This window comes from Saccopteryx leptura, chromosome 10 (assembly GCF_036850995.1).
Source record: "Saccopteryx leptura isolate mSacLep1 chromosome 10, mSacLep1_pri_phased_curated, whole genome shotgun sequence".
Lineage (NCBI taxonomy): Eukaryota > Metazoa > Chordata > Mammalia > Chiroptera > Emballonuridae > Saccopteryx > Saccopteryx leptura.
In genome coordinates, this window is record NC_089512.1 from 45,795,067 (window position 1) to 45,816,173 (window position 21,107).

The 21,107-nt window shown below is 50.4% G+C and overlaps 1 protein-coding gene and 1 long non-coding RNA gene across 2 annotated transcripts; one reads left to right on the forward strand and one right to left on the reverse strand.

Moving 5' to 3' along the window:
- Positions 1–121: 121 nt before the first annotated feature.
- On the forward strand, positions 122–17,225 carry TMEM43 (transmembrane protein 43). Its single transcript, XM_066350790.1, has 12 exons — positions 122–301; positions 3,761–3,910; positions 4,757–4,891; positions 5,512–5,606; positions 7,086–7,135; positions 7,412–7,481; positions 8,349–8,419; positions 9,385–9,506; positions 9,796–9,870; positions 10,611–10,712; positions 13,740–13,857; positions 16,262–17,225. The coding sequence occupies exons 1-12, from the start codon at positions 290–292 to the stop codon at positions 16,462–16,464; spliced, it is 1,203 nt and encodes a 400-aa protein (XP_066206887.1). The 5' UTR covers positions 122–289; the 3' UTR covers positions 16,465–17,225.
- Positions 16,678–19,778, reverse strand: LOC136382005 (uncharacterized). Its single transcript, XR_010747180.1, has 2 exons — positions 17,779–19,778; positions 16,678–17,376 (listed from the first exon to the last, which is right to left on the reverse strand). It is a non-coding gene; the product is annotated as an uncharacterized lncRNA (long non-coding RNA).
- Positions 19,779–21,107: the final 1,329 nt, after the last annotated feature.

Below are 21,107 nucleotides of genomic sequence, written 5' to 3' on the forward strand. Positions count from 1 at the left end.
TACATTTCCCAGAAAGTTTTACGATGCGCAGGCGCATCAATGACATACAATGCATTTTGCCACTCCGTGGAGAAACACCTGACCCCCGGACTACGTTTTCCAGAAGACCTTGCGGAGGGCGTGAGCGGAAAAGCTGGAGACCACGGGGTGGTAACGTTGTAGCACTTCCCCTCTGGTTCTGGGCTTCAAGCGGGTTTTCGCAACTCTTGGGCAGAGCACCCCGTACTCTGGCCTTAAACCCCATACCTACCTGAGCAGAGAGGAACGAGGCGGCGAGCAGGGTCCCACCATGTCCGCGAATGTGAGTGTCTCCTGGTCCGCCAGGCCACACCCAGAGTTCCCCAAGTCACGGGGCCTTCTAGGTCCATTTTGCTTGTCTCACCCTCATCTGTGTGGCCACCCTCCTAGTCCCCGTTGCATGCTGTGTCTGTGCCTCCCGGCAGCTAATCTGCCTGTTAATTTCTCTTAGCCTGTCCAGTCTCCTGTTGTCCACCATTCTTTGGTCCACCTCATCCTTGGGTCGCGCATTTGTGGGGAGGGAGACTGAGAGGGTGTTGCCCGAACCTTGGGATCTACTTGTGCGCCGCGCCTCCCTGCTGCGGCTCTGCTCCTTCCCAATTACCGCCCCTAGGCCGGTGGAGTTCTCAGGGTTGCGGAACTGGACGAAATCTCAGAGAGGGGGCCAGTCGGCGCGGGATGGGTGGGGAAGCCGTTACTGCCCAGGTGAAGCTGTGTAGCCAGGGACAAACAGGGCTGTCTGGGCAGGCAGTGAGCACCCCGCCCCAGGGGTATGTGAATCGGAGCTATGTTGCTGCAGAGGAGCGCAGGCCTGGTTGGGAGCTGAGGCGTTAGGATAACTGTAACTCTCTACTGCTGGACCCCTCGTCCTCCTAACGTGGATTCGGTTAGAGATGTCCTGACTGAAGGTGATTCCTTTCAAAAGGCTGCTGGCCTCTTCTCCCTGCAGCCAACCTTTCTCAGGAACCCTTCTACTCCAGCCCAACAAACCCAAAAATTCATTCAACAAACTGAGTGCCCCTTGGCACCAGGGTGCTGTGTGTGGGAAAAACTAGTGACTCACCACTCCCCTCCTCCCTGGAAGTGCTTCTGGAGCCAGCTGGGGAGCCCTGCCAGCCTCAGACACTCCTCCCTCTCTCCCCAGTGCTTTGTAGAGTGTTCCACCCACCCTCTCCTCGCCTGTTTTCCCTGTTTCCAGGCCTCTTCTGTGTCTGTAGGTCCCCTCTGCCTCCCACACCCTTTGAAGGTCAGGATTTGTGTCACCCACAGCCTTAGCACACTGCCCCACGTTAGAGTTGTCATGGAGGCTTAGAAGCCTTGAATGCTGCACCTAGAAAAGACTCAAAAGAGTCTGCGGGGAGGGGACAGTCAGGAGACTGGCTTATCCTCAAAGGTGGACTCCTCGCTGCCCCTATACCACCACCACCACCACCACCACCACCACCACCACCACCACCACCACACACACACACACACACACACACACATTTTTTTACATAGACAGAGATAGAGTCAGAGAGAGGGATAGATAGAGACAGACAGGAACGGAGAGAGATGAGAAGCATCAATCATTAGTTTTTTGTTGTGACACCTTAGTTGTTCATTGATTGTTTTCTCTTATGTGCCTTGATGGTGGGGCCACAGCAGACTGAGTAACCCTTGCTCAAGCCAGTGACCTTGGATCCAAGCTGGTGAGCTTTGCTCAAACTAGATGAGCCCACACTCAAGCTGGCGACCTTGGGGTCTCGAACCTGGGTCCTCTGCATCCCAGTCCAATCACTGCGCCACCACCTGGTCAGGCAATAAATATGTTTTTAAATTCAGTAAGAGGAGGGGAGGCAGAGACAGACACCACTGGGATCCACCCAGCAAACCTACTGGGGGGACGATGCTCCATTCCTTAGCACCTGAGCTCATCTTAACACCTGAGATGGAGACCATGGAGCCATCCTTAGCACCCAGGGCCAGCTTGCTCCAATTGAACTATGGCTGCAGAGGGGGAGAGGGAGAGAGAGAGAGAGAGGCAAGAGGAGGGGTAGAGAAGCAGATGGTCGCTTCTCCTGTGTGCCCTAACCGGAAATCGAACCCGAGACATCCACACACCCAGCTGATGCTCTACCACTGAGCCAACCGGCCAGGGCCTCCACCATCATATTTTAAGATGGGGAATCTCCTCAGCAGGGGAAGGCACTTGCCCAGGTCTTAGAGCTAGCTTAGCAGGTTATGTCGTGGAAAGGTACTGGAAATGGCAGGCTTTGGAGTCAGACCTGGGGGCAAATTCACTTTTCTCCTCTCTAGTTGTGTGGCCCTAATCTCTAGAGGAACCGGTACTGGGAAGTTTAAGGGAGACTGTACTTTCAACAGTGCCTGGTGTATAGGAGGTACTTTTTTTCATTTTTTAAATTTTTGCTGCACTATGACAATTTTATAGTAGTTGAGAAATTTAAGACACATACTAAATGAAACTGCCAGGTAAATTATAATAGAGAACAATATCACCTTCCATTTCTTGAAACACGTTCATCTAAGAAAACAAAGTTTCTAAGAACATGAAATCACATAATTTAACATCCATCTGTATTAGTTTCCTGGAGCTACTGTAATTAAGTTCTACAACCTGGGTGGCTTAAAACAAGAGAAATTTATTGTCTCACATTTTGGAGTTTGGAAGTCTGAGATCAAAATGTTGGCAGAGTTGGTTTCTTCTGAAGGCCCTGAGAGAAAATATGTCCCATGCTCCTCTCCTGGCTTCTGGTGGCTGCTGGCAGCCCTTCTTGGTCCTTGACTTGTAGCTGTATCACTCTGTTGCTGCCCCTGTGTTCACATGGTGTCCTCGTCTTGTCTCTGTAGGAGGTACTTAATACATGAAAAAATCTTCGCAGTCTAGCATGGATGGTCCGTCCTGGTGGACAGAGACCATCTTGGGTATGTTGGGATCTGACCTTCGCCAATGAATGTAGATGAATTCGGGTATCTTCTATTGCCAAACCTTTGTTGATTCATCTAGTAGTCTGAGGTGTGTTTAGAAGAGGAGCTGCCAAGCTCTGGTAGGGTGGAGCAGGGAGGGGACAGAATTCTTAATCAGTGTAAGCACTGTCCTGTCACAGGGACTGTTGAATGTCTCCATTTTATAACTGAACAAACAGGATCAGAGAGGTAAAACAACTTATCTAGGGTTTCACAGCAAGTAATTTTCAGGGCCTATGTGTTGACCTCTGTTTCCACCTCTTACTACTTTTGAGCCCAGGTTGCTGGGACTGGGAGGGTATGTGTCACTGAGGACACATAGGTTTTCAAGATACATTATGCAGCCAATTTCATGATGGCCTTGAAGGGAAGGAGGAAAGGCTCACGAAGATGCTCAGGCAAGGGGAGTCGTAAGGGTGGGCAGTGAGGAATGGGCAGAGGAATTCTCCATCATCCTGTTTGTCAGCACTTTGGTTCAGAATGTGGACTCGGTGTGTCCCATCACTACCCACTCTACTAACAAATAGCTGTTAACTAACTCTAGGAGGTGGAGAGAGGGAGTCTTGGCAGGAAAGGGGCACTAAGAAAATTTTGGGGGTATGATAGACATGTGCTGTATCTTGATCAGAATATTGGTCAAATGGGGTATGCATTTGTCAAAAACCCATCAAACTGTACACTTATTATCTGTGTATTTTTACTGTGCATAATTAAAAACTATTGTAAGTATAAATAGTAAAATTTGATTTATTTCAAAAACTATTTTTTTTTTCAGTATTCCAATACGAGCAACAGAAGAGAACATGTCAAAATTACGACCAGTCCCGAGCCGGGCTTCCTGGAGCGGCTGAGCGAGACCTGGGGTGGGATGTCTGTGGGGCTCCTGACCTTCCTACTCGCCTTCTACCTAATTTTTACTAATGAGGTAAAATGTTCAGGGTCCCACAGTGCAGAGCGAGGGTCCTTGTAGCATCAGGGAACAAAGGCTGTGAATGCAGAGGCTGGATTTAGTAATAAGGGCTTAGATTTTACAAAAGAGAGAGAGGGATGCTGCATTAATCAGAATTCTTTCTGTTGTGACACCCACCCCCCACCATCCAAAGTAAGCGGGAAGGGAGTGGATACATTAACACTCCTGAAATCCTGGTGGTAGCATCAGTTTCAAGCATGGTTGGATCCAGATTCATGCTGGTTCACTGGAAATCTCCGGTTCTCCATCTCCTGACTGTGTTTCTCTGTTGTGAATTTTTCTTTGGCAGGCTCTTCCTTTGTGGTGGCAAAGGAATGCTAGGGTCACGTCCCATCACCTTAGCAACCCCAGAGAACAAAAGAACCATCTACTTCTAAATGAATTTAGCAGCAGTTGCAGGGAGATGTCTGGGTCCTGGCTTGGGTCCAGTCCTCTGAACCAGTCCCTGTGGCCAGTGAACACATGTTCTAATTGGCTAGGCCTGGGTCACATGATTTAGACCAAAGTACAGATTGGCCAAAGTAAATCACATGGACTGAGAATAGGGGAGGGGAGGAGAAAGCCGAAGAAAACGGGGGGAGGGGTTCAGGGCAGACAAAACACCAGCAACCTCCAATATGGGGAAGAGGTCTGCCTGGGAAAGCAGGAATCCTGGTTCTAGTCCCAACTTTGCCACTAGCTAGAACTCAGTTTTCCAACTGTACAATGGGAAGATCAGTCTCTCTGAGGCCCATCTGCCCTGAGACACTGTATCAGGCTACCCCTGAGTTGAAATCCTTACTCTCCTCTCTTTGCTCTCAGGGCCGTGCGTTGAAGACGGCATCCTCCCTGGCTGAAGGGCTCTCACTTGTGGTGACCCCTGACAGTATCCACAGTGTGGCTCCGGAGAACGAGGGAAGACTGGTGCACATCATTGGGGCCCTGCGGACATCCAAGGTAAGTTTGGCTATGGTCACTGACCTGCTGGAGGTCATCACTTGACATTGTTTGAGAATTTTGAAAGCATGGAGTTAGGAGGTAGAGACACCTGGGTGTGATTACCACTCAGCAGCTGTGTGGACATTATCATTCCTAAGTCTCAACATTTTCATCTGTAAAATGAGGAGAATGTAACAAATTGGGGGGGTCAGTTTTGAAGACTTGATGGGATTAAGTAAAGTCCTGGCATGGTACTTAGCAGATGGAGGGAGCTTTATAGGTAGGTGCTTTAATGATTATCATCAGCATGTGTGTCTACTGTGAGCCTGCAAAGGTACTCTGGTTATTGGGCCTTTCCTGTTTGAATGCCAAATATGGTGTTGCTGGCACCATGTCATTGGGCCATGCAGCCTGAGCCTGTACTGTGAGGCACATGTCACAGACATTGCGTGTTTAGAACTTGGGACAGGCAGCTTCACTTTATTGTCCCACATAAAGCAGCCATGGAGTTCTCCATCCTTCCTGTCCTCTATACCTATTTCTTTTCTAGCCCAGCTTCCCTTGAGCCCAGCATTCTGGGCTGGTGTGAGTCTTGTCCTTCATTTATTTATTTTTGGTTTGTTTGATTCTTTTTGAAGCTCTTGTCTGATCCAAACTATGGGGTTCACCTTCCAGCTGTGAAACTGCGGCGGCATGTGGAGATGTACCAGTGGGTAGAAACCGAGGAGTCCAGGTGAGGTGCCGGAGAATGAAAACCAGCTGGGGGCCCTGGCCAGATAGCTCATTTGGCTGTAGCATTGTCCTGAAATGCAGAGGTTGCCGGTTTGATCCCTGGTCAGGGCACATAGAGGAACAGATCAATGTTCCTGTCACTCGTGCGTGCGCGCGCTCGCTCTCTTTCTCTCTCTCTCTCCCTCCCTCTTCATTTGTCTGTTACTAAAATCAATAATTAAACATTAAAAAATATATTTAAAAAAAAGAAAATCAGCTGAGGGTAGAGGAGGTCAGATGTTAGGATAAAATGCAGATGCATTTCACTTTGACACCTCTGAAATTTTAAGTATAAAAGCTTCCTAGCCTGACCAGATAGATGGCGGTGCAGTGGATAGAACGTTGGATTGGGACATGGAGGATTCAGGTTCAAAACCCTGAGGTTGCTGGCTTGAGTGTGGACTCACCAGCTTGAGTGCGGGCTTACCAGCTTGAGCCTGGGGTTGTTGGCTTGAGTGTGGGATCATAGACATGACCCCATGGTCACTGGCTTGAGCTCAAAGGTTGCTGGATTGAAGCCCAAGGTCTCTGGCTTGAGCCAGTGGTCACTCACTCTGCCCTGCCCCCCCCCCCCCCCAAGGCACATATGAGAAAGCAATCAATGAACAACTAAGGAGCCGCACGAAGAATCAATGCTTCTCATCTCTCTCCCTTCCTGTCTGTTCGTGTCTGTGTCTCTGTCTCTGTCACTCACACAAAAAAAGCTTCCTATCAGAGAAAAGTTAAATTATCCTGAAGTTATTAGCAAGTGATCTTTTGTTTAGAGGTGGCAGAAATCCAATGCAGAGGGGGCCAAAGAGAGGGGGATTGATTAGCTCCCTTATCTGGGAAGTTCCATGGAAGCCCAAGCTGAAGGCTTGACTGGTTCCAGGCCACAATTTTTTCCTATGTGTTAATTCCATCTTCTTTCCTATGAGGGGACAGAAGTGGTCTTCTGGCTTACATCCTGTCAGTTCTAACAGAGGTCCTAGGTGAAGGTCTCTTGGCCAGGGTGGAGTCACCTAGAGCAAGGGGTGGGGTCAGCCCCACCTGAACCGTATAGACTGAGTAGAGGGGTAAGGAGGGGGTTGGGGGAGCCAGGGCAGCTCAGCGTGTAGAAAGGCAGTTGCAGAGGGTCTCCATGGGGCTGCCCTCATGTGCCTGAAGCAGAAGGTACAGCAGATCTCTGAGCCTGGGAGGCAGGGCTGCAACTCTTGGTGTGAGCCAGGCAGATACAATTTCAGCTCCAGGTGAGAAAGTACCTTTTTCTAGTCAGGGCCTTTGAGGGCTGGAGCTGGCTCTCTGCCAGGGAAGTACCCGGCCTCTGGGCTGGCGCAGACAAGCTGCTCCATTTGGGCGGTTTGACTGGGTAGCCTCAAGGTGCTTCCAGTGGAGATACTTAGAGATGGGAGTGCCTCAGGAGGGATGAGCTGACTCTGGGACTGTTGTGCTTTCCCTGCAGGGATTATACTGAGGACGGGCAGGCGAAGACAGAGCGGAGGTACTCCTACAGTGAGTATGGGCCCCATGTCCTCAAGGGCCATGCCCCAGGCCTGTGGGCAGATGTTTGGCACATCCCTGCTGTGGGGAAGGGCTCAGAACTAGGCGTCGAGATCCCTGGGTGCTGGCCCTCAGAGGACTGCTCTCCCATCCATCTAGTGAGGCTCCAGGAGCTGCCCCTTCAGCCTTGGAGTGGTCACGGGCTTGGATAAGAGGACAAGGGGCCAGTGGGCCTTGGACATGTGACTTCTACAATGGTTGCTGAGTTGTTCCTTCTTCACACAACAGACACCGAATGGAGGTCGGAAATCATCAACAGCAGAAACTTCGACCGAGAGCTTGGCCACAGAAACCCTAGGTGAGGGCTGGGCCCCAAGGCCTGAGTGCACCCGTGGCTGCCACTGGCAGGACTCCAGCCTCAACTTCCTCATCTGAGTAATGGGATTTCTGCCTTATGAGTTAGTTAAAGCAGTGGACATGTGGTCTGTGATAACCACCCCCTCCTTGGCACGAGGCTGGATGCTGGGTGGGGCAGCTCCTGTGCTGGGCACCAGGAGCACGGAGGCGAGACCCAACTTCCCTGACCCCAAACAAGCTATCCTCACACAGGTCATGAATATAAGGCCTGGACAGAGTACCTAAAGGAATTTGCATGTATAGTACCAGGAAAGCATTTGTTAACAGCCACGGGAGTGGGAGGACAATCAGGAAGGGCTTTCAGGAGGCAGCAGCATTTGATCTGGGCCTTGGTAGGATTTTAGCAGAGGGAGTTTAGCTCAGGGACAGTGGTTGAGTAGGCCTAATGCCGGAGTGTGCCTGGCACACTGAGTGTGAGCTGCATGCAGTCACGGGGAGGGCTGTGCGGGAGGGCCTTGAGTGTGCACAGTGGGCTTAGGTACTGCCTACAGCTGAGAAGGGTCAGGGAGGGCGTGAAGTCCATGGAAGGTCCATCTGATGCTGGGAGTGGGGTGGGACAGGCTGGTAGGGGTTCAGGCATGAGGGTGTGAAGCGTTGGGGACAGGAGGCAGAGTGAGAGTGTGCCATCCAGGGAAGGGAAACTCGAGCACTCGGGGTGGAGTTGTTGGTAAAGACAAGATGCCGGCAGTGCCTGGGCTGGGCTGGGCTTGCAGGAGCCCCCTGGGTAGGGTCCTGCTGAGCGCACCCAGAGGAACCCAGACAGCTCCCACCTGGGGCCCTGCTTCACTGGCTGCTCCCTCTCCCACAGTGCGATGGCAGTGGAGTCGTTCACGGCAACAGCCCCCTTCGTCCAAATTGGCAGGTTTTTTCTCTCGGCAGGTAAGTCTGGCGCCTTCAGGTGAAGCTCTGCGCTTCCATTAGCCACCTCCCAGGAGCTGGGCACTCAGCCCTTAGGTGGACAAAGGGGCCCTGCTGGCCTGGGCATGGGTTCGCCTGGCACAGTTCCGAGGATCATGTTTTGGGCTGGGCCAGAGGAAAGGCAGATCTTTAGGAGGGGGGCACTGGTGTAGAACACCCCCAGCCCAGGCAGGTACCTCTGACACCTGAGTGGTTGCAGCGCAGGACTGCCAGGCACCGCTGCTGTGCTGGTGCCCATTCTGACCAAACCTGGAGCCCTTGAGCCAGCAGCAGAGACAAGGCTTTCCCTGAGGGCTCCATTGCTGAGCCCCATATCGTATCTAGCCCTGTGCCAGGTAATGGGTGGCTTATCATTCCCCCAGCCCAAGGTATTTCAAAGAGAGGATTTGAAGGGACATTGGCCACAGCAACTGGGCTAATGTCCCTAAGCATGACCTAGGAAGATGGGAGAGAAGACACTGAGGGCCCAAATAGCCAAGGTAAGGGAGCAGAGGCCAGTGCTGCAGGGCTTGGCCTATCTGCTGCCGGCTCTGTTGCCCGGCTAGTGCCTGCGCTGCCAGCCAGCCCTGGCCTCAAGTGGTCCTCACTCAGAAGGGGAGCCAGGCTGGGACACGGATAACCAGACCCAAGGTGGAGTGGGTATGGGGCTAAGGCCATCCAGAGCTGTGGTCACTGACTGGACAGAGAGCGGGGACCGAGATGGGGCTGGAAGAGGAGCCCCTGTGGAGGAGCTGGAGCCAGAGAAGGATACTCTGGGCGGAAGCCATGCCCTGAGGTGGGGGCTCAAAGGCTCCAAGGGTGATGAGCCAGGCAGGGCTACTCAGTGGGCTGTGTGAGGGTGCGGTGGTCAGGATGGCAGGCTGAGGGCTTTGCCGATCAGGGGTGTTTCACATTGCACACAATTATCTCTAACCTGTTTCTCTCAGGCCTCATTGACAAAGTTGACAACTTCAAGCCACTGAGCCTGTCCAAGCTGGAGGACCCACACGTGGACATCATTCGCCGGGGAGATTATTTCTACCACAGTGAAAACCCCAAGTATCCAGAGGTGCATGGAGGGGCTTGGGAAGTCCAGATAGCAAAGATCAGGGCCCGTAGAGTACCATCTGCCAACAATACACAGCAGTCAGATTCTGACTTAAGACTGATTCGGTTTAGTGGAATCCACAGCTGCACTTGGCCAAATGAAATTGGAGGGGAGGGGCATTCTAGGTGATGGAACCACTCGGGCAAAGCTGTGGAGGTGGGAAAAGCGGGTGAGTGTCAGGGTTCAGCGGTGCCGTGGATCCAGGCTGACTACTCCTGGCCTCACTCACCTGCTTCTCTTCTATCCCCAGGTCGGAGACCTGCGCGTTTCCTTTTCCTATGCAGGGCTGAGCAGCGATGACCCTGACCTGGGCCCAGCTCACGTGGTAATGTGGCTTCTCCTGGTAGACTAAGGCAGGGCTTCCTAATCTTCCTAGGCATGGACACAGTGGGCAGCATTGTGAGTGCTTTGAACTCTGTCTAGGAACTGTGTTCATGTTGTATTCACACAGGCATGCCTTTGGGCACTTTCAGAGGTCTGTGTCCCCTGAAGCCATCCATGGATATCAGTAGACCTGAGGTTAAGAATTGTAGGCCCTGGCTGGGTGGCACAGTAGATAGTGTTGAGCTGGTGCACCAAAGGCCATGGGTTCGACCCCTGGTCAGGGCACATACAAGAAGCAGTTGATGAGCATACAACTAACTGGAACAACTAAGTGAAACAACTAGTTGATGCTTCTCTCTGTCTCTTTCCCTCTCAAGTCAATGGAAAAATGAAGAACTGTAGTTTTAGGAGATCTCATAAGTATGCCTGATGAGAGTTCTTCTAATCATGTGCAGCCCCTCCAGTAGCCCCCAATTTTGGCTCTAAATACTTGATCTCACATTCCTGACCCTGTCACATACAGTCCCACCCCCAGCCCAGCCCTGCTTCTGGCCAGGGTCCTTCCTGCACTCAGTGAAGCAGCTCAGCAGGAGTTTGGGAGCTGTGTGCCCCAGGCTGATGTGTGGAGAGAGAGGCTTGGGTTTCTTCTTTCACTTCCCTGGTAGGCCCAGAGTACAGAGGGGTTCTGAGGCTGGGCAGGCTGGTCACCCCCTCAGCTCTAACACTGAATTTTCTGACCAGGTCACTGTCATTGCCCGGCAACGGGGCGACCAGCTAGTGCCGTATTCCACAAAGTCTGGGGACACCTTGCTTCTCCTGCACCATGGGGACTTCTCACCAGAGGTGAGTTGTTGCTATCCACCTCTGTGTTGGAGGGACTGAGGTCTCTCCCCCTGCTACTTCCCACCAGTGGTTATAAGCACCTACTACTAGAGGTCAGAGCTAGTGCAACAGGGCAAGAAAAAGAAACGGGAGTAAGCATCTCCCTATGTGGCAGATTGTGCTGGGCACTAAGGATGGAACAGTGGGCAAAACAGACTCTTTCACAGGCTTCCAGTCTTGTGGGGCAGAGAGACTCATCGGTAAAACAAGGACACCTTGCACTGGGTGTTATGACGGGAGGCAGATGCTTTGAGATAAACAGACATGATAACAGGAAATGTGCTTTGACAGCGGTCAAGGAAGGCCTTTCTGAGGAACGTTTCTGCTGAGTGCCAAGTGAAAAGAGGGGTCAGTGCTGGAAGCAGTCCAGGCAGGTTATAGTTCACCTTGTTGAGGGCATCAGTGGTGTCCATGTGGCCCCTGCCCAGAGAGAGCGGCCAGGGGAAGCAAGGCTGCTGAGCGGGCAGCGCCCCTTGTGAGGGAGTACTACTATAAGAGCATTAGGGGCAGCGGAGGGATTTGAGCTGCAGAGTCCCAGGACCGGGTAAGTGAGGGCACACACCCGTTCCCATCTGAAGGAAGAGCAGGCAGGGTCACGCTACACTCAGATCCTGAGGAGGAGGGGTACACATGCACTGATGTGTTCAGTTGCATGCCTGGAAAGTTAGCCACTCTTCTCTAGGCAGAAAATCTTTCCATTGAACAGAAAGGTACAGCTTTTACATTGTTGGGGAACACAGTGTCTCTCTTGTGGTACATTCTGTGCTTGTTTTATTAGGATTGCTGCATTTTGCATCCAGAAGAACTTGAAAGAGTGAAGGCAGGGCGGGTGTCAGGGCTTAGCTGGAACCCTTTGGACCCTATTCTTGGGCTCTCAGCTGTCATTCCCCTCACTTGAGCCCCCAGTCTCAGGGTGTTGCATGGGCCCAGCCTCCTCGAGCCAGGACTAGGGTGAATTTGGGTTGCAGCCCAGGAGCCCAGTTACCAACCTCAGGGTGTGGCTGCCACCTCTTAGCCTGGCAGGGCATGAGTCACTCTTTCCTCCAGCAGTTATTAGGGCCCCCTCGGGAGTTTCTAAAATAGGAGGCCCTATTCAGGCCTTTCCCTCTGGCCCAGAGCTCCAGCTGTCCCCAGGCTTCCATTCTGCTGCAGGTAGAGGCCCAGCCCCCAGAGAGGAGTCGTGGGGCTGTGGCTTAGATAACTCCCCAGTGGGAAGACTCTGACAGTGCAGAGGGGCACGAGCTTCTTGATCACCCTGGGACTCCAGAAGGTCTGGGGACTCTGTCAAGTGGAGAGAAGAGACCCTGAGTCAAGGAGGTAGCCCGGGGCCGTGAATGTCCAGATTGTAGTCCTGGGGACAGGAGAGTGCAGTGTGGACAAGCATGGACACTGGAGACAGCCCCAGCTCTAGCCCTGCTCTGCCTTCTGCTGGCTATGGGACCTTAAGCCTGTTGGTTAGCCTTTCAACCTGTTGCCCCCTTCTGTAAAATGGACAGTTAAAAAAGGGATTATTGTAGTTATCCCTACCTTATTTAGTTATGAAGATTCTCTGTTCAACATATTTATTTTGATCACCAGGGACTTGGGGAGAAAACAGACATGATCCTTGCCTTCAAGCTTAGTTAACTGTTTGGGGTGAGACCCTGGGTGTGTTACTTATTTTCTCAGAGCCTCAGTTTCCTCGTCTGTAAAATGGAGATCAATGTGCCTGTGCCTACCTTATCAAGTTATTTTGAGGATTAAATAATACTTGTAAAGCACTTAGGACAGTGACTGATAAAATAGTAAGCAATAAATGTTAGCTCTCATATTGTTTTTACTATAGATATGACAAGGTTGGCTCTCTGAAGAAATGGCGTTTAAGCCAAGAATGCCAGAATGTATGGGAGCAGTCCAGGCATGACTGTGGGCAAACACGTTCTCAGCAGAGCTTTCATCAGGGCAACCATATGTGCAAAGGCCCCAAGGCAGAAAGACACTTGACTTGGTTTCCAGTCGGCAGCAAGAGGTGCTGGAACACAGGTGGCAGGGTCTGGGCAGGTTACTGCGTGGAGAAGGTGGTGGTTGTGGCAGAAGCAGGGAGGCCAGTGGGGAGGAGGCTACTGCAGAGAGGTCCTTGTGGGGGTGACGACAGTGAGATTTCAGGAAATGTTGACCCAGTGATGACAGGACTTGCTGATGGCCTGGATGGGAGACGGTGAGGGGAAAAGCAATCCATCCAGGTTTTGGCTTGTGCAGGTGGGTGGGTGGTACCATTTGCTGAGATGGAGATGACAGGAGGAGCAGGTTGGAGTGGAAACTCCAGTGTCTGTGTTGGATGGGCCAAGACATGAAGTGGTGATGTCACATATGCAGTGGGAGCCACAGGGGTGAGGCCCAGAAAGGTGCTAGGGCTGCAGCCTAAAAGAGGGGCACTGACATAAAGATGGGTCAAGTGGGAACTGGAGCAGCTAGATAATTTCAGCATTTAGAGGACAGGAAGAGGGAAGGAATGTCTCGGGAGACTGAGAAGGAGCAACCTGAGAAGTAGGAGGGCACCCAGGAGAGAGGCGTCCCAGATGCCATGAGCAGTGTCCAAGATTAAATTGGATCCGATAGATGAAGCATTTCCTGTAGCGCTGGCAGGCACACTCAAACATCCCCCATCGTGGATGTTGATAAGTGACCCCAGAAAGGTACTGCTTAGTATGAGGAAGGGTCAAGTTTATTCCAGATGAGATGACAGGCTGAGGACTTTTGAAAGAAGTGGGCTGTGATCTGAGGAGAGCCCACACCTTCCACAAAGATCTGTGTGCACACTTGGCTCTGCTGTGCTAGGTTGGGGAGGCACTGAGACCTGGTGCCTTTATCTTCCTGTGGTTGGTTCAGAAATGGCCAATGTTTCCTGCATTGGTATGGCCCCCTCAGCCACCTGTCCTGACCAGCTGGGTAGGCTAGTGACCCACTCGGACATGAGATGATACCCTGCTCCCTCGCCTTGTTCTGCAGGAGGTGTTTCTTAGAGAACAAAAGAGCAACTCCATGAAGACATGGGGCCTGCGGGCCGCTGGCTGGATGGCCATGTTTATGGGCCTCAATCTCATGACACGGATCCTCTATACCCTGGGTAGGTGAGAAGAGGTGGGGTTGGGAATCTCACTTGCCCTTCTGTAGCCCCCTGTGCTTCCTCCATGCTCCTCAAACTATCATCTGTCAGCTTTTCTGTTCTGATGGTATGTAACTTAGCACAGGGGCCGGGCATCTGGCCCATCCCTGAGTCCCTACTCCATAGCTTTGGGATGGATGAGCAAAGGAAGGCAGGCACGAGGGACAAGATGCTTCCAGGGGTGAGGGCGGAGTGGATGCCGATCCTGAGAGGCTGGTTCAGCCTCAGGTCTGGGGGGTCTAGCTCTACTCTGTCCATCTGTCCACTGGCTTCCTCACTTGCTCCTTCCTTTCCCCTTCATTCCGTGATGGACTAGCCATGGAGAGGAGGCTGGCCAGCCTTTGCAGTGAGCGGGGACTGAAATCTGTTATGTCAGATCTCTAGACCCTTGGGCCATCCTCCCTCCAAGTCTCAGCTTCAGTTATCTCACACCAAATTTGAAGTTTTATGAAATGTTTGGTAAAGAGGAAACACTAAAAATTTGTTATACTTCATTACCCACACCAAAAACAGATTTGAGATAGCCAGCAATTCTGAGGCACATGAGAGAGTTTACTGGGCTGCTCCCATGGCCTGAGGTTGGCACCAGTGAGCCCAGTAGTTATGCAAGTGGCCCAGCCTGGTCCAGGACTGAATGCCAGGCTGATTGAGTAAGGGCTGGATTAGACTGTTGGAACGGGAAGATGGGGCTTCAGAGGACTCTGCCTCTAAGCCTTTACCCCAGTGTGTCCCTGTCCAGTCAGATGATTCTGCTCAGCCTTCTAGGCCCCAGTAGGAACCTCTCCCCCACTTACCATTCTAGCTGGGGAGAGGTCTGGCTACATATATCCCAGAACTGTCAGAACTGGCTACATCTGTCCCAGACTGTAAAAACTGGCAGCCTGCCTCATTTTACAGATGGGAAGACTGAGGTGCAGGGAGGGGAAGGCCACTTCTCTGAGGTTTCTTTGGATAGCTAATTGTGCTCAGAAAGACCAGCCACATCTTGGGCATCATTCAGGAGAGATTGAATTTGAACAGAGTCCTCCATCTTTTCCCTCTGTATTAAGCCCTTGTGATTGGGTGAACTGGACAGGCCATTTCCCCTCTCAGAAACTCAGTTGCCCCATTGTCAAGATGAGGAGGTTGGAGGCTATCTTAGAGGGCCCTTTGAATCTCTGTCTGCCTGTGACCCTCTGATTCTCTCCATGTCTCAAATGCTAACATTCCAGACTCAAAAACAGACTTCAGAGCATGGAGTTCTAAAGTGCATGTGCAGTGATTCAGGAACTGGCAACACAAAAGCATTCACTCATTCAATAAGAACTTACTGAGTGCCTGTTATGTGTAAGACATTGCTCTTAACCCTGGAGACCACACAGTGAATAGGATAGACAAGGTCCCTGTTCTTTCAAGGCTCAGAGCCATGGCTCAGGGCTCAGTCTGGAGTTTAAATCCTGGCTTGGTGCTTTCTAGATGTAGTACTTGGGGCAAATTAAACTCCCTAGGCCTCAGTGACCTTGTGGCTAAAATGAGGTGAAGAATAGTACCAGCCTTCCAAGGGGTGGCCCTGAGGGTTTGATGAGATGGTGCATATCGTGCCTGACACATGGTCAATACTTAAAAATGTGAACTCTGCTTATTATGAGGGCCAAATAGGGGTACTACCAGAGGTGAGCCAGGAGGTGGCCTGCAGGGTCCAGCAGTCATAGCAGGACACCAGACCACTGGGGCCTCCTGGGAACTGAGTAAAGATTCTCCCAGTGGACAACAGCCATGGGATGCCATCCTGAAGAGGCTAGACAGGCCAAGGACAGGTAATTCCAGATGAATTTAGGTGGATTCTAGACTTCATCATAGTAGGTCAGTTAGTTGCCTATGAGATCCTTGAGGCAGAGGCTGTCTGAGGCTAATTTGCTTCCCTAAATCCCTGCACAGAGCCCATAGATAACTAGTAATGACCTGCTGCATGAATGGACAGACACCTCCAGGAATGGCTGAGGGGCCCAAATAGGCACCCACAGAAGGGTCTGCCCAATCTCCTTTGAGTTTGTGAGTATAGCAAACGTCCTGTGCTACTGTTACTGTTGAGTGTCTTTACATTGGCCTCAGAATGATTTCAACATAAAGTTTACGAAGCACTTGCACTTGCCTTTTCCCCAGAACAGTGTGCAGCGGGCGGCTCAGGCAGGGGACCCAGCCACGCAGGTCAGGAGTGAGGGCTCCTCCTCTTTTGGATCGCCCAGCCCTCACTCGGACGTTACTTGCCCTCTGCCGCTGACCCTCTCCTCCCCTTGCTTGGCATCTAGAGACAGGAACCGTCTGCTGACTTGAGACGCAGAGCATGGTATCCTCGGAAGTCTCACCACCTTTCTCTTCCCCACAGTGGACTGGTTTCCTGTCTTCCGAGACCTGGTCAACATTGGCCTGAAGGCTTTTGCCTTCTGCGTGGCCACCTCATTGACCCTGCTGACCGTGGCTGCTGGCTGGCTCTTCTACCGGCCCCTGTGGGCCCTCTTCATTGGCTGCCTGGCCTTCGTGCCCATTATTATTGCTCGGACGCGGGTGTCAGCCAAAAAGCTGGAGTGAAACAGGCCCTGGCCCCCACCCGACCTCTGTGTGAGCTTCAGGATCCAGGTCACCTCCCCCCACTCCTCTGACCCTGCTCCACATCAGAGCACAGTTCACATTGGTTTGGATTCTGTGCCTGCTCCACTCTTCAGTGAGCCAGACTTGGCAGTGTGCACTTCGTCAGGTTTGGTGTTGTCTGCTATTGTTCCTCCACCCCTTTTGCCAGTGAGCAGCTTTGATGGGCAGAAGGCAGCTCCTGTCTGGCAGCATGACAAATGTCCTCCTGCTTGTTTCCCCTCTTCTCTTGGGACTGTGGGTGTGGCTGGTACACATGCTTCATTTAGCTGATGTCTGCATATTGCAAGGAGGTGACACTCGGAGACCTGCTGCCTTATCCCTTACTGCCTCTCGTCCTTGGAGTTGAGTGCCAGGGCTTCGCCACAACCACTAGCTGCACCCTTGGTACTAAAGGGCCACCTTTATCAGCTGTCTCTGATAAGTATTGGATTGCCAACAGACTAAGGCCATACCCTGCAAAGCAGGGGCACCATAAACTATTTGTGGACAGACCTGATTTGGTACTTCAAAAAGAGAAACTCCGCCTGACCTTTGGTGGCACAGGGGATAAAGCGTTGATCTGGAACACTGAGGTCACTGGTTGGAAACCCCGGGCTTGCCTGGTCAAGGCACATATGGGAGTTGATGCTTCCTGCTCCCCCCCCTTCTCTCTCTCTCCTCTTCCTCTCTAAAATGAATTTTAAAAAATCTAAAAAAATAATTTAAAAAATAAAGCATACCTTTAAAAAAAAAAATCCTCTGGAGATGTCATGAGGGAATTCAGACATTTGTTGGGCTTTTATACCCTCTATGGGTTGGCAGAATCTTTCAGTGTATAGGCTCTCCAGAGGCCCTGCATTTCCTTTTTTTTTTCTTTCTTTTTTTTTTTTTTTTATATTTTTCTGAAGCTGGAAACGGGGAGAGAGAGTCAGACAGACTCCCGCATGCGCCCGACCGGGATCCACCCGGAACGCCCACCAGGGGCGACGCTTTGCCCACCAGGGGGCGATGCTCTGCAGCGACCAGAGCCACTCCAGCGCCCGGGGCAGAGGCCAAGGAGCCATCCCCAGCGCCCGGGCCATCTTTGCTCCAATGGAGCCTTGGCTGCGGGAGGGGAAGAGAGAGACAGAGAGGAAGGAGGGGGTAGGGGTGGAGAAGCAAATGGGCGCTTCTATGTGCCCTGGCCGGGAATCGAACCCGGGTCCCCCGCACGCCAGGCCGAGGCTCTACCGCTGAGCCAGCTGGCCAGGGCCCCCTGCATTTTCTTTGCTTCACTTCATGTATGCTCTTCTACAGTAAGAGGGTGTTGTTTGAAATAAGATTTAAAAAGCAAAACAGAAAACCTGAATGATTAACATTTCAGACTTACAGAAAAAGAGAGCCTTTAACCTGTCAGTAGAAGTTAATTCCAGGGCACAGGAAGGTGTTAAATGGGGCTGCCTTTCTTGGTTAAAAAATATTAAAAGTTACCGCTGTCAGTATTCTGGGTCACTTGGAAGCTTTAAGATGCTTCTGAAACAAGTGTTAGCACAAGGATTTGTTTTCCCTCTGGGAGGAGTTGGGGAATCTCTACAGAGTAAAGCATTTCCTTTTATCCTCTGGCATCAGGCACTACCTATGTACTTGAAGATAGTTTTGCGTTTTTAGTCAGTTAGTAAAGGAGAAGCTTTTAAGCTTGATTCTGCGCTCCTTCATAGTGATTTCCAGTCAAAAATCAAGATTTAGAGGCCTCAGGCCTGCCGTAGATCTGAGCGCTCTTGTCTGGTCTCATTCCTTTCATCACGGGAGTACTTCTGACATCAGCAGCGGGGCCTCCAGTGGCTGCTTCTGTGATTTGTTTTCTCTGCTAAGTGCCCGCCACTTTGCTCCTTCAAAATAAAATCTATCCATATTTAATTCACATATTTTCTAAGTTTCCCAACTATTCCCACACCCTTTGAAAGAGAAAGTATGTTGTAACCTTGATGTCCTAAAAGATTCTTTGTTTATCTTTTATCTTTTCACTACATGTACTTGGAAACTGTTCTGCCTTGTCGGGAGTGGTTGCTTTAGCGAGTATTTGGTAGCTGAGTAAGGGGTCAAAACTTCTGAAACTAGTGACCTAATATCTCTCCCATTGTCCTGGTGTATCTGCTACAAATGGAGATTCGTCGTGGCCTCACACGATTTATCTGGAGTTAAAGACTGAAATAGTATTCACTGCTGTTCACCATGAGCAATTTGACTCTAAATCCTCAAAGAACACTTTTGGAAAATACAGTGTAGCTAGATGGCAGCTACATACCAAAGCCTTGGGATTCCGTCTGTGTAGTTTTTCCTAGTACATATTTTAAATTACTGACAATTTCGTGTTAAGAGCAAAATGTTAAATATTTGACAACTTTGAAAAATCACCATGAAATTTGTACTATCTTTGTATTTTTGATAGAAAGTCAAAATAAAAATTTAAATATCTTTTATAGGACCTTGCCATTATCCCTCTTGTTTTTATTGTATTCTTTCTGAAATGCCTATCTTAAAGAATTCAGCCATAAAATTTAGTAAAAACCATATGAATTTAAGACTCAGTTCTAAGTTGTTAGTGGTTACTACAGAGTTTAATTTTTTTAAAAAGGGCAACACAATATTTCTAGCACTTAGAAGGCTTAAATAGCAAAGGCTACTTTGTTTTGGACAGCCTTAAAGTGAATGACTCACATTCCACCCATCTTTAGAATGTGCCAGAAGAAAGACGAGGGATGGAGCCAGTCTAATACAGTACAAAAGGCACCATTGGCTTTGAGTTGGCACAGACCTGAATAAGTCCCAGGTCTGCCAATGATTGGCTGTGTGATGTTGAGAAAATCAATGCTCTCTGAGCCTCAGTTTCCTCATCTGTAAAATGGGGACAGTGCCATTCTACCACGTTTGCTTGAGGACTAACTGGGAAAAAGCCCATGAAATGCCAAACACAGATGACACATTAACTTTTCATTCTTTTTGCCTCCTGTTCTGAAGAAATGGAAATGGACTGCTGCTCATTGTCCACTCTGGAGTTAGCAATTTGAATAGTTCTTTTTATTTGTTACAAGATTTGAAGCCAGCCTGACCAGGCGGTGATGCAGTGGATAGAGCATTGGACTGGGATGAAGAGGACCCAGGCTCGAGACCCTGAGGTCGCCAGATTGAGCATGGGCTCATCTGGTTTGAGCAAAAAGCTCACCAGCTTGAACCCAAGGTTGCTGGCTCCAGCAAGGGGGTTACTTGGTCTGCTGAAGGCCCACAGTCAAGGCACATATGAGAAAGCAATCAATGAACAACTAAGGTGTCGCAACGCGCAATGAAAAACTAATGATTGATGCTTCTCATCTCTCTCCGTTCCTGTCTGTCCCTGTCTATCCCTCTCTCTCTCTGAAAAAGAAAAAAAAAAAAAGATTTGAAGCCAGTGAATGATTAACTTTACAAAACCTATTCTTATATTTCTCAAAACCAAGATTTTATTTGACTTCCATAATACCGCTTAGGAGCCTGACCTGTGGTGGCGCAGTGGATAAAGCGTTGACCTGGAAATGCTGAGGTCGCCGGTTCGAAACCCTGGGCTTGCCTGGTCAAGGCACATATGGGAGTTGATGCTTCCTGCTCCTCCCCCCTTCTCTCTCTCTCTCTTTCTCTCTCTCTCCTCTCTCTCTCTCCCTCTCTCTCTCCTTTCTAAAATGAATAAAACACACACACACACACACACACACACACACACACACACACACACACACACACACACAAATACCTCTTAGGCCTGACCTGTGGTGGCGCAGTGGATGAAGCGTCAACCTGGAATGCTGAGGTTGCCGGTTCAAAACCCTGGGCTTGCCTGGTCAAGGCACGTATGGGAGTTGATGCTTCCTGCTCCTCCCTCCCCTTCTCTCTCCTCTCTAAAAATTAATAAAAGTTAAAAAAATTAAAAACAAAACAAAACAAAATACCTCTTAGGAGCTGACACCTGCCTGAAAAACATGTTATTTCTGCAGAGACAGGGTGATGCTCGATTGAATTCCCAGAAAACAAGTTACTTACATGTCAGAGAAAGGGCTCTGGTGCAGGAAGTGTGAGGCTCTGCAGTTTCCATGGCAACCCCAGTTTGTTTTTCAACAGAGCCTTCCACCCAGGCTTTTCTGTATGAGTCACACTTCAAATGTTTTGTTTCCCTTGGATAAAGCTGATTCAAATTTTTTTTGTGTGTGTGACAGAGACAGAGACAGAGGAACAAATAGGGACAGAGAGGAAGGGAGAGAGATGAGAAGCATCAATTCTTCATTGCGACACCTCTGTTGTTCATTGATTGCTTTCTCATATGTGCCTTGACTGGGGGGCTACAGCAGCCTGAGTGACTCCTTGCTCAAGCCAGCGATCTTGGGCTCAAGCTGGTGAGCCTTCCTCAAACCAGATGAGCCTGTGCTCAAGCCAGTGACCTTGGGGTTTCAAACCTGGGCCCTCCACGTCCCAGTCCAATGCTCTATCCACTGCACCACCGCCTGATCAGGTACTGATTTGAATTTGTAATGGCTCCTTTCAAAAATTAAATATCTCCACTGACCTGTGGTGGTGAAGTAGATAAAGCATCGACCTGG

Excerpts from the sequence above, each read along its gene's own strand:
- TMEM43 (XM_066350790.1), top strand. Across the intron at positions 9,871-10,610 it reads ACCTGGGCCCAGCTCACGTG|GTCACTGTCATTGCCCGGCA; the intron begins GTAATGTGGCTT and ends TTTTCTGACCAG. Across the intron at positions 10,713-13,739 it reads ATGGGGACTTCTCACCAGAG|GAGGTGTTTCTTAGAGAACA; the intron begins GTGAGTTGTTGC and ends CTTGTTCTGCAG.